The following is a 13,282-nucleotide window of genomic DNA, read 5'->3' as shown; positions in this document are numbered from 1 at the left end:
TAGGCTACGTATTCTCTCCTGTGTGAGTTGTTCCTTATTTCTGATCAGCCAGGGCGATAAGGAAACTGCTGTGAAAAAGCGGCTTATCACTACAAGAGGGTATCAAACCCAGGGGGCCTGAGTCCTGGCATTCCTCTTCCCAAGTACAGTTGTGAATCCCAGTGGCAAACTGCTTCCCCCGTCTCCTTCTCATACAGTTACCCTGTTAACTCATGAGGTATCGCTTTGTTTCCGGTGTGTTGAATGCTCTTTCCTTCCACCAAGCCAGAATGAGTGTTGAAAGATGTTATGTATTATGTTGGGTTTGGCTTTACGGTTTTGCTTTCTTAAGGAGAGAAATCCAGTGCAAGAACCACAACGTTCAGCACGACGAATTAGGGAATGGTAGAAAGGAGATGACAGGTACATCGCTGATTTACCCCATGCGTATATATGGTATCATGTCAGTTCTTAGTTAGCTCCACAACATGTTATTCCTCTGCCAGTCACGGCGTTAGGCAGACAGCTAACTAACCAGGGCTGTATGGGGAAGGGGGCTCCCGGCCTGTGGGACCCTCACCTCATCTGGCGCAGAGCCGAAACGGGTGTCAAAAGCAGGTCTGGGTGTCCCGGGTGGGTAAGCAGAAGGCTACCTGGGTGGCTGTCCCTGCCTCCCCAGCGCGGCACGGGCCGGTCCCTTCAGCCAGGCTTGCGTACGGGCCACCACCTCCGCTCTCGTGGCTGTCCAGGGCGGAGGAGTGCGTCTGCCTTACGTTACAGCGCTGTTGGCCTGGCTGCTCTCTTCAGGAACACCATCGCAACCGGCTCGTGTTCCCTGCTGCCAAAAGGCTGTAGGGTTCTTCATATATGTAAACCCGGTATGATTTTACTGCTGTGTTTCTTTTCCAAAAGGGGAGAGGAGAGGGAGAGGAAGGGAAGGAGGAATCACCCGAAGGTAGGTGCTCCAGCAGAAGTTCTGCTTCTTTGTGGGACGTGCGATGGGCGCCTGCCTCGTGGTTTGGGTGTCCACAAACACGTCCCACGGTGAACTGTTCGGAACCAGGGGGTCCCCACCCGCAGCAGCAGCCCGCCCCCCGCCCCCCGCCCGGGCAGCGGCGGGGTAGAGGACCGGGGGGAATTTCCCACAGAGCGCCCGGAGCACGTACAGAAAAGGAGGAAAATGGGGCTGTGCCCAAGGGTGGGTGACGCTCGGAGGAGAGGGTGGCCTAAATGGGGGGGCACCCGTTCACGTGCACGCTCACAAGAAGACCCGATGGGGGGGGGGGGGGGGCACCCTCTGACTTCCCCCTTCCCTCCCGCTGAGCCCGTGCCGACCTGAGGGACGCTTCGCGCTCGGCTCGGCGCCTGCGGGCCGGGGCGGAACACCTCCCTCCCCCCGCGGGTACCCAAAGCGCCTCGTTAATGCTGATGCAGCCCCGCGGCGGGAGCACGGGCGCCCAGCGACGCCCTCGAGGAAACCGGTGACTGCCTCCTGAGCGCCCCGGCGGGAGAGGGGCGACGCGGCGGCTGTCACGACGCGCGCGGTACAAACGAAGAGGCGTGGGGCCGAGGAGCCGGACCGCGGCCCTCCGCTGCCCGCGGGGCCCTGCCGCCGGGCCGGGCCGGGCCGGGCCGCCCGCAGGGAGGCAGCGCCGGGGCGGTGAGCGGCAGGCCCCGCCCCCTCATGCATATAGTGGCTCTCATTAGCATAGCGATGAGGCGGGCCCCGCCCCCCGGCGGCCATTTGTAGCCGCGGCGCCCTGGCTGCGGGGGCGGGCGGTGCTCCCTCCGCTCCGCTCCGCTCGGCGCTGCCGGACCGCACGGCGGGGCGCTGCCGGCGGCGCACTCGGCGGAGCGCAGGGGCGGCGGGGCCTGCGGCTGCTCAGCCCCGGCGGGACGAGGAGGAGGAGGGAGGGGAGCGGGAGGCAGGGAGAGAGGCGCCGGACCCGGCGGCGGCGCTGCCGCGATCGGCTGCGCTCGGCTCCCCCATGGCCGCGGGCTGCAGGGACGGCCCGGGGCAGGAGAAGTACCGGCTGGTGGTGGTGGGCGGCGGCGGTGTGGGCAAGTCGGCGCTCACCATCCAGTTCATCCAGGTGAGGGGCCGCGGCGCCTGAGGGGGGGAACCGCTCCGCCTGGCCGCGGCGCCGGGGCCTGGGCGCTGCCCGGCGCGCGGCGCGGGGGGGGGGGGCCGGGGCCGGGGCCGGCGCGGCGGGCGGCAGCTCCCGGAGGCGCCGCGGACCGGTGGCGGGGCTCGCCGGGCGGGGAGGCGGCGGCGTGACCTTGAGGGCCCCGGGGCGGTGCGGGCCCCCGGGAAGGTTCTGGAGGGCGGGAAGGGGCGGACGCCGCCCCCGGCCCGCCGGGCGCCGCCGCCGGGGGCCTCCGCCGCGCTGCGCGGCTCCGGCGGCCGGCGCCGCCGGGGTGGGGTTGCGCCGCGCCGGGTCGGGCGCGCACAGCGCCGGGGCTGCGGGGCGGCCGGGGGCGCTGGGGCCGGCGGCCTGCCGGGGGCGCGGGCGGGGTCCGGCTCCGCCCGGGAAGCGGCAGTGGCGGTAACCAGCCGCGGCCGGGGGAGCGGTGACACTGGGCGTCCGGCTCCGAAATAGCTGCCCCGGGGCTGAGCCGACGCCTCTTGTGGCGGCCCCGCCAGGGGCGAGGGAGCTCCGGCCGCCGCCCGCGGAGAGGCGGGGGCTTTGCGGAGAGGGGCGCGCTGTGCCGGCTGCGGCCAGCCACCGCCCGCCGGGGCTCCTGCTGCTGCTGCAACTTCTCGATAATTGAACTTCTTTTTCTATTTGTTTCCAGTAAAAACCACGACAGAACAGGTGATGTAAAGCCTGCATATCAGTCTCACGAGGAAGAGTCCTTTTTCCTGTTCTGCCACTGATTTGGCCATACCCCCTTCATTTATTTCCATCTTCCGCCCTGTTGCTTTTAGTGTGTACCGCTGTCGTGCGAGCGTTGTCAATCCACCTCTGTCTGTTTGGGGGGGAAGGAGGAGGCAACTGCTTGCGTTCTGCTTGCTGGTATTGCTGGTGGCGGATGGGGGAATCTGGAGAGAATGACTTTTTGTTTATTTTCTTTAATTCCACCGAGGAGAGGCCATGATACTCTACTTACCCCTAAGATAGGCTGTTGGATGGCAAAGCAAACTTGTCTTTTAACAGTCGGGGCAACGATATTCTCAAAAAATGTTTTGCTAGGACAGATGATCTGATAGCAAATAGACTATTTTTTCACTTCGGCTTGTCTTCACTGATGCATGCGTCCATGTGTTCGTTAGCTGTAATATTCTGCTGAGAATTTAAGCTCTGCCGCATAGACTAAGTAACTACGTAGAAAACAGCACTGTCAAAACCCGGGTCAGTACTGGATACTGAATGCTTAGAAGATCCAGTGTTGTACAGGATGTTAAAATAACTGACGCTTTAGGAGAGTTAGTTCTTTGTAAGTTTGTTTGAAGGGTGTGTTTGAGATGGAAGGGAAATCTGTGTTGTACAGGTGCCTTGTTTGTCAGACCTGTAGATAGCTGGTCAGATACTGACACCCTGGTCAGTTTGAAGGTGATGGGGCTGGAACAACTGCGGTCCTCTGGATGTGCAGATTGAATTCTTCATTGCTTATATGTGGAGATAATTAATTACTGTTGTTGACTGAAGCTGCTTAGAGTGCCATTCACTCGAACATGGTACTGGTGCTTTAGATGGTATTGCCTGCGTCTTCCTGTGGACATCTGAACTGCTTGTGACAGCAACGTGTGCAGCTGGGCACGGCTTACGTTCAGTTCTGAGATGCTGCTGCCTTGGAAAATGTTGCCAAGTGGATCTCTGGAGTCCCTGGACATGTTAAAGGCTTCTGGAAAGTTTTAACTTCACAAAAAAAAAAGGTCTTTAATTTCTATGAGAGACATAAGGAGACAAAAAAAGGTGAAGCTCACTGGATGCCTTGGTATGTCCATTTATTTTAATAGCAGTAAGGTTCTGCTGAGTACTGGGTAATCTCAATATTTGAGTGCAGGTAGATACTAATTCTTTGAAGTAAAAGCTTGAGCTACACCCCTGTAGAAAGAAAAGTTTTGGCTCAAGTGCTGTCACTGACACTAGTCTTCCAGTGAATATGTGCAGAAGAGGAACCTGTGCCTGCTTTGTCACGTATCAGAATCTTTTCAAATTAATAGCAGAAAAAGGAATAGTTCACTTTGAAAGAGTGGTGAGGGAACAGCACTGCAGTGTTAAGCTGACATGTTGGGGTGAATTTTTCAAAACAACTTAGCGTCAGTTTGTATTAAATTATCTATGTCTTTTTGTCCTCTCAGCTGCTTTATCTTCAGATAAAATCTTGCCACCACAATGCGATGTTGAGCAGAAAATGCAACCTTTTGAAAAAAAAAAAAGAGAAGTAGTTGGGAAATAAAGACCTTCTGAACAGAACCTCAGATGCCTTAGAGAAGAGTTTTGTATTCTTTCCATGCTTGCTATGTAGTTATGGACAATAAGAGAGCGGCTTGGTGTGTTATTTATGTACCACAGTATCTTCCTGAGCTATTAAAGCTTATGATGTTACCAAGTGCGTGTGATGCCATGCAACAACTTCTGTAGTTTCTGTAGGGCAAGTGTATTGCCAGATACATTGTTTGTCTTTTAAGACTGCATAGAGAAACTGCTCCGAATTGTTTTAAAATTGATTACAAGCAAGTCATGTGCTTCATTTTTGGAATTTCTTAGGATTAAGTGACAAACTCGTAGTTGTCTTCACTAAAACATGGATCAGAACTAGCTCTTGCCACATGACAAATCTTGATGTCAGTGAAGGATTTCAATTCTCTTTTGCTTCTTTATTGCTTGTGTTTAAAATACGGCTGTCACCAACTCAGTTTTGAAGCTTAAAAAGGAAAGTTTCTTCTTACTGATACTAGCAAATATTTCCACACTTGGTCTTGCTTTCCTATAATCCTGTATTTAATTTTCAGTAAATAGGTACTCAAGTGCAATTACTCTTGCTTCTACTTCAGTGCTGCTGATTATTTTCCAGTAAACAAGACTATTGTGGTGGCAGGATATCATGGGAAAGCACATGCTGTGATTTATGTTGTATATTTGAAAGACTAAGGAGGATTCATATTTGAAAATGGGAGCCCCCTTCATTTCAGATGAAATAAATGAAAACAAGAGAACGGAGGATGTAGGAAGAACCAGTTCATCTTCTTTCTTTGCCAGCTTTCTGGGATTTGTGCACAGCGCATCCGTCCTTTCTAGCCTTGTTTAGGTGTTGGTGGGAAAACGGAGAGCGTTTGCTCTTACAAGGGTAGTAATGGCTGAGGTTGGACTCTTATTATGGTAGTGATCAGCACGTAAAGCGCTCCTGCGCACGGTGACCTGTGTGCGAGAGAGTATCGGTTCCTGAAGATTGTTGTGCCTCAATCTGAGCTGAAACAACAATGTTTTTGTAAGGAGGCTGAGCGAGCAAACCCACGTCGTACAATGAAAGCTCTTTCCCATCCAGGGTTCGGCATTATTGTGCTAACTAGTACAGTGCCGTAGGAGTGGTACAGGAGGTGTAACTGGTCACTTGCGGATAATTGCTTCTGATCTTGGGTTCACTTTTCAGAAGTTCATCTAACAACGTGGAGAAACTTTAGAGTACAAATTAGCAGATCAAAGCCTTCAGTGGTTACATGACTGGTGTGTTCCTCAAAATTCTTCCTCTGGGGAGATAAACACAGCTCGATATTGCTGTTGGTGGGCCAGGATTTCATCCTGGAAATACCAAATCATTTCCTTTAAATCAGGATATGATATATGAACTTACTGCTGTTGAGCCTGTGCGCTGTTAAGACAGGAAGTGAAGACGTTTTAATTGTAGAGGAGAGTTGATGGGATCTGTCGCAGCCATAAACTTTAAGAAAGCAGCAGTGGATGGTAGTTCAACGTTACATCGCGGGAGCTTATAAAGCTGTGATAGAACTAAGCATTCCTTCTCTTATTTAAAACGTACACAAATAATCCATCACGCTCACATCCCAAGAGGCAGAAAACTTTTAAAATGCGTTGCAGGCAGTTAACTGGCCTCTTCGCCGGCTGTGGTATTTGGGAGGGTGAGCTGTGCAGAGCACACAGCTGTTGCCACAATAGCTTTTCTCCAGCTGTCATGCAGAGGTCTGTCACAAAATACCCCACATTCCCTTCTAACTCAGCCCTTTGTAATATTCAGGTTTCCCTGCTCAAAGGGAGTACAGCCCAGCAAATACCTAACCACCCTCTGCATTTTTTTATCCTGCAGTTGCCATTTACTTCATGCTTTTTTTTTTTTTTGCTAAACTGAACAATGTATAGCTAGTTTTAGTTGTATACAGCAAGAAACCCACTAATGTTTTATTCTTTCAAATTTGCTCCACAAATAGTGGATGCTTTTGATCAGAATTGTTAAAATTACTTGTCATACTGTTTTTCCTCTTCATAAAACTATGGCTTTTGTTTTGTGGCAATGACATGTATATTTTTGCATACTGAGTAGACTTTGGTGACTTACAAGAATGTATTAGTTAATAAATGTCACTAGAACCTTGAGATGGTATTGACTGGATGTAATTCAGTGTGGCTGAGTTGAGCTTAGTTTGTCAATCGGCTTAATGTTAACTGTGGTAATGCATGAACATGTTTGAAACTGCTAAAACACTCCTTGTAATATAAAATGTATGTAGGAGTTCAGTGTTTAGGTTTTTTGTTTGTTTACTGATTTCATGCTGTATTTGTATGTATGTAGGGGTTCAGTGTTTAGGTTTTTTGTTTACTGATTTCATGCTGTATTTACAAGCTTAATTCTTACTGCCGAATTTGTAAAATAAAGTATTTTTCCTACTGCTCTTAAACTGTCGGTAACAAGTTCTGATTGGAGCTGAGCTTACCGTTCTACTAACTAGTCAGTAAAGTGAGTAGGCTGTAGATTTGTTGACTCTTTAATGTTAATATCGGCCCCTTGTCTGAAAGCAAGCATATATGACTTGCAGATGGGTAGTGAGCAGCTGTTCAGACTTTTTTTTTCCCCCCTTTTGCCTTTCCTTGTCTGAGCTGCGACTTTCACAAGACTGTTAGTTCTCATTAACTAGCAATAAAGCTAAAGGTGGGTTATCTCAAAGTATCTTTTATCTCTGATATAGCTGTTGGGCAAGAAAATAGCTTGTTCTGAATTTATGGTAAAGCTCTAAAATAGAGTCATAAAGCAGATTAAAAGCAACAACTGAAAATGCAGCTGGTGTTCGAGCCGGCGTGCTGGATGTTTGACAGACCCCAATGTTTTAGTGTACCACTTCTGTACGCTAGACTTGGGGGACGTGCAAATCCCTCTGCAGTTTCTAGGTATTCTGACTAACCGTTGCTGACTATCAAAAAAAAATGTTCTTCAAGTAAGCACATAAGAAAATTAAAGGAATAAAATGCCATGAATTCCAGGCTGCAGATTCATGCAGGGTGACGCTAGGACTGGTATGCTTACATTTTGATAAAGCATGGGGCCTTCTTACGGTAGGTAGTACAATGCAATGCAAGGTGACAAAATACAGTTTAGGAGAGTGAACGACTGATTGTTGGCATCTATTGAGGTTAAAGGTGGGAAATAAAAATCCTCATCAAAACAAAGCACTTGTGATGCAGTCACCTGGAATAATAAGGGTTGCTTGCTGCACTTCTTGTGAAACTTGAACTGCCCAGCTCCTTGCTTCCTAGAGCACTGCTGCCGAACAAAAGATTTGTCTTGCTCAGGTTAGTTGTAGGTCTACAACCTGGGACGTGTAGTAGATGGCTTCAGAATTAACTTGCAGACAAGAAGGAGGCATCAGTTTGTATGTTAGCGTGCTGGTATAGCTAGCAATGGTATAATGCATCGTAACTTAGCCTGCAGGGATGCTGTGTGTTAATGCACATATAGGGTAGACCTGAGCTGGGTTCAAAAGCTGGCATAAATTTGGAGTAGAGCTTAGATTTTGAGATGCTGATCATTCGGGTTTTGAGGAATTTACAGTCCTTTCCCAAAGTGAAATTCCTTTGGGGTTACTTAAACGACACTACAGTCAGAAAGCACCTTTCGATGTGTTAACTCCTAGCAGCGGTTGCTTATATAGCAAGTAAATATTGACGTACCTTTTGGTTATCAGGTTGTCTTCTTCTGCCCACTTGCACAAGGCGTACTGGCACAGCTTCCCAGATTACTGGCCGGTGTGCCCTTTGCACTCCCGGGGATGAATAGGCAGCCGCTGGCCCATAGCCCTGTTCCTCCTTCCCGTACTAGAGGGAGAGGCTCCTGCTTCTGGTTTTGGCTGGAGTGCTGAATTCCATTAGAGGTAGTGGTGATAGAGGGTGGCTCTTGTAAAAGTAGAGCCCTTATATTGAGAGAATTTTGAAGGACCTGAATGGCTCGCGTTTGTATACTTTATACAACCTGTCTGCATTTACCAAAAGCATTACCAGCACTGAAAGTGTCGCTTAGCTCCTTGATGTACCCAAAGATAAATACCAGCTTCATGAAGTGAAATGTAGCAGTCTTCTGGCTAGCTGGTAGGAAGCTAGGTTTTTTGCAGACCTTCTTAAATGAGTCACTCTTCAGGTCTAGACTGGTATGACACAAGTGGATAATTTCTCCATTGGTTCTGATGATTCAGGTGGCTGCTTTGGTAGTCATGTCTTCAGTTATGGCCATAAGCACTACTAAAGGAAGAGGTAACATCCAGGTAAATGCAGCATGTGCTTACTCCTTGGAATAGAACACACTTATAGTACATAAAACCAGCATTAAAACTGAAATCACACCTGTAATTCCTTTTTTTTTTTCCCCTGACTTTTCCCTGTTGCTTTGCGTAAAACGTGTCCAAAGATTTCTGAATGTAACTTTGATCAACCAGGAGAAATTTTTGCCGAAAGGGGTAGACTGAGTGGGATCCAGATTGAAAAGCTTAATTGTAAATAACACCAGTACGCAATGTTTGTCTGGCAAGTAGTTTGCCTTACGAAGTTGCTGGAGTTTTGTTTTGGAGTGCTGACAGAGAGTAGCAGTAGCCTGTTACTACAAATTTAGAGACTTGAGTCGGATCCCGGGTGAATTATTTCTATCTGAGCAGTGAGTGAGGCCCTACCTATTTGTCTTGAACTGTATCTTTCTTTACTGAGAGAGATATGCCCCATGATTGTGAACAATTTTTTTCTCGGCCCTTTTTTTACCTTCTCTTCTTTGCTGGTTTTATGTTCTAAGTATGGTTGCAGCTTGGGTCCATGATAGCCTGTAAGGCACTCTGTGGGAACAGGTAATACGAAAGAAAATATTTCTTTCCTCTCTTTATAACTTAATTACTTGAAGTAGATAGCAGACAAAAAGGATGTTTACTTAATCTGTTTGCTTTGCCTTTTCTTACTAACTCTCCTCCGACAACACAGCATGCGTATACTTAAGCTAGTCACATCCCAATGTGTAAACTGCCTGATAGGCAGCACTGCTTCTAAATGGAACTTCCATGAGGTTAAAATTACTTTTTTTCATAGATTGCTTGCTTTTACTAGGTTGCTTCTAAGAGGGCCTGCTGGAATGCAGTGCACGGGCTGTTCATGGTTAAGTTAAAGAAGGTCACGTATTCACCTTTGAAGTGCTTGATCTTGCGGCTAATCAAGCATTGCGCTGCCCGTTATTAAAGCGAGGTCAGGGATTCTTATCTGCTGCTGGAAAGGGAAAGGCTGGAGAACTTGCACTGTAGCTGTCCTGAAGGGTACGCAGAGCCTCGCACCTGAGCTGGGTGGGGGTCACCGAGGAGGACCGGTGCACTTCCCTCCTTACCTGGGGAAATGCCCTAAGCTCTACTTACAGATGGAGATCCTGTTGGACGATTAAGTTCTGTGGTGAATTTTTGTAACATACAAATGTGCTTACAGAGGACTGAAACGGAGAGGGTGCCTCCCGAAGAGGCTGGTGTGGGGCTCCCCAAACCCCCGGTGGAAAGCGAGGGCTGTGTGCGCGGCCAGGAGGGCCGTGCTGAAGCTGCGGCAGGTCAGGTCGGAGCGGCGTGCTGATGCAGCTGGAGAAACTGAAGGGCCTTGAAAGTGAGGGCAAGTTAGTCGTTCGTTTGCTTTTTAGAAGGGACAAGCAGTGGGGAGGCACGAGGCTAAGGAAAAGTTTTTCCTTTTCAAGCCTGAAGAGACGGGGCTTTGCTCTAATGGAAGGTTTAACTCGATAAGCTAGTACTACCAGTAAGGAAGAATGCTCAGAAGGTCCCCATGCTGCCACAGCAATTTACCACTATAGCTCTTTACTCTATCTAGTTCACTGAAACTCCACAAGCGATCGGAGTTAAAAATAACCAGGGAATGTTTTTACCCGGGATCGGTTACCCTGTCTGGTTCACTGTGCGCCTCTGCAAACAACTTGATCTGGCAGTCGTGCTTGTTTAACCAGACCTGCACCAGCTTCTCAGCTGTGTCCAGAAAGTAAACTGTAGTTTCTGGTAAATCTACATCAGAGTGAGTTCAGATGGTAGGAATGTACGCAGAAGGGCACTATTAAAGATAGCATAAAGTACTAGCTGCTAGGACCAGCGTGCATTAATAATTAACTAGTTGTTAGCACTGACACATAAAAATGCTACAGTTCAAGCCAAAAAAATTAGTGTAACACTAATAACCAAAGTACTCTACAAAGTTCTTTATGCAGAAGACCTATGACATATTCATAACAATCATGTGTGTCACTTTCCTTAAGTCTTTTAAGCCAGAAAATAAACTTGAGCTTCCAAGCAACTTACAAGCAAATTATTTTTCCAGTCCTGTTCTGAGTATTCTATAACTGTAGTGATATAATATGTTGAGTCACTAGTTGTATTTGCTAGGAAAAGGAGAAATTTTAAAATCACTGCAGTTACTGTTTTGAGTTTTTTCTGATAAAACTAACTTGCTCAGCTCATATCACAGGGCATCTTCAGCATTCCTCATTTAAGCAGCTATAAATCTATAAACCTGCAAGCAAATCTGAATATTTTGCTTCTTATGTGTTAAGTAGACCATGAAATGGTAGGTTGCCGGTGATAAATCTGTGTGAAAAATCTGGCATCTTTGGGTGGAAAAATGATCTGCTAGATTTCTTCTGTTACTAGACTTACTCTGTGTAAGGAAAGTAAGTGGGATTACAGTAATATGTACTGCTCGAGGTAGGGGGTTTCTAAATTGCGTGTTCCTAATAGTATTTCTATGTTTATCTCTCCTTTTATGAAGGTCCTTTATAGTCATGTGTGAAAAGTAGTTGTTGATAATATACTTGCGTATGTACTACCAACTCTACTAAAGAAAAAGGTCCTGTTAAAAATGCATACGATGTTTCCCTCTACTAGCTCACAATAAGAAGTCTTCATTAGCAAAACCCGATAAAGTAAGTAGCGGTGATGTTTTTAAAAGGGTTCTGGCTTTGCATGACCCAGCGTTACTAAGAATGCAATTATGAGTGTATTTTAACTTCATCTTGCAATTTCAGTTGCTGCTTAGGTTTTTTTTCTAGTAGTCTGTCTTTAAAATCCTCCAGAAACATACTATCCTTGCCCTTGCATCTTATTCTCCTGCCTCCCCCCAGACCCCAAACAGTGTTATCTGAATCTTGACCACATGTCCTGATTGAGATTTCCAAGACACAAATATACATGCTGTATCATTTTGATTTCCCATACTTGGACTTCCCTTTAACTGATGTTCCTCCTCCCCATGAGCCGGGTTCTCACCCTGCTGGGAGTTCTCAACTTGAGATCCTGCTTGGGGTCTTAAAATATCATGGTGGAGACGATCTCCTCCTGTGTTCAGGAGTAATGCTGCAGTGAATTCGGAAAACTTTTCGGTAGGTTGTATGCCGTGATAAACCATTTCCAGACCCTCAAGTTTGAAAGTAAACCTGTGAGGCCAAAATCTTTCTTAGAGTTGTTTCACCTTGCTTATGCGCTAAGTTAAGCCACATGTGTCTTGCCTTATGGTCTGAGAGTATTTAAATGAGAAGTTGTAAACTGTGGAGATCTATCTTATTGCCATCTCTGTAGGGGTAAGGTGTGTCTGTGGTGGGGTGGTTTTTTTGCTTCTAGAAATGAAGTGTTCTGCCTGTGGCATCCAGTGAATGGACCGCTTTGAACATCCTGGCTTGCTACTTTTAATGCTGGCTCTTAACAGGTTGTCACCAGCCAACAGTGCTGTTGACTGCTTAGCTTTGCTTCATATGCTTCTGCTTCTAGCTCTTCCAAGTCCAGAAGTTCTCTTCTCACAAACTAAGGGAAAAGGTATACTAAACTGCTATTCAATCTTGTGTATGGTTTAACTACTTCTTTAGCTTCTGGTGCGATACTATTTTGTGTTGTACAAATGATACTATGGACTGCTGAAGTGCAAAACCTTAAAGCTCTCATCTTGTTTGATTGCTGCAATAACTAAACGTTTAAGCTGTATACCATACCTGGATTGTGGGAGGATTAATCATCTGGAGGCACTCCAGAATCATCAAGAAATCATCAGAAAGGAATTGGGCTGCTCACTGTAACTTCTTGAGCATGATTTTAGCATTAAATGTTACATGAAAACGGGTCTTCAGCAGTAAAGATAACCTAAGATGCTTCCGCTTCTAGCAGTTACGCGGTTTGTGACTTGCTGTGTTACATCGCTTGAGCCATCGGAGGTGATGCTGTACAACGGATGACAAAACCCCAGGTAAAGTTCTCTGTAGCTAATGTGGACCAAGGCAGTTTTGCTGAGACCCGTGTGCAGGCAGAGCAAGTGGGGGAGGGATGGGGCAGGCAGCAGCTTCTGCCGCAGGTTAACCGCTGAAGATGATGTGTGTACAACGGCATGAAGCCTTCTGCAACAGGGGGGAAGTTAACCTCTTCCAGCTCTGCTCACGATGGAGAATGAGACGTAAGAGTGGCTGCTCTTACCGTGTGGAGCAAACACAAGAGGAGTTGCAAAATGTCTCCTCTGTACAGTACTGATGAGTGAGCCCTCTTACCTGCTAAGAGGGTGTTCAGCTCAAGTCCCTCTGACTTCGGACTGTGTCAGATCAGCTAATGGAGCAAGACGTTTGATTTTCTTTCAGGTTCAGCTGGAAATGTCAAGGCAGCTCTGAGGCTTCAAGCTATTGTTGTCTTCTGACTAGTCTAGCTACAGTAGGTACCTGTGCATCTCTGAGACCACTAAGGCTGAAGGTTAAGTTGCTGCCTGTCAGTGGGTTAGCCCTTTAATCCCCTCGGGTGTTAGTTCTGAGAGCGTTACTTCGTGTGAGGAGACATTTTTAAATTGAGTGGTTTACTTTTAACAAG

General features: G+C 47.6%; 1 protein-coding gene across 1 annotated transcript in view; it reads left to right on the top strand.

Moving 5' to 3' along the window:
* The first annotated feature begins 1,967 nt into the window (after positions 1-1,967).
* RRAS2 (RAS related 2) overlaps positions 1,968-13,282 on the top strand; it is a 45,333-nt gene continuing 34,018 nt past the window's right edge. The window contains exon 1 of the mRNA XM_059825754.1: positions 1,968-2,072. Coding sequence (XP_059681737.1) covers positions 1,968-2,072 — 105 coding nt within the window. The remainder of the gene's footprint in view (positions 2,073-13,282) is intronic.

This window comes from Gavia stellata, chromosome 17 (assembly GCF_030936135.1).
Source record: "Gavia stellata isolate bGavSte3 chromosome 17, bGavSte3.hap2, whole genome shotgun sequence".
NCBI classification, from domain to species: Eukaryota; Metazoa; Chordata; class Aves; order Gaviiformes; family Gaviidae; genus Gavia; species Gavia stellata.
The sequence above is the reverse complement of the archived record's forward strand: the minus strand, read 5'-3'. Positions and strand labels throughout refer to the sequence as shown.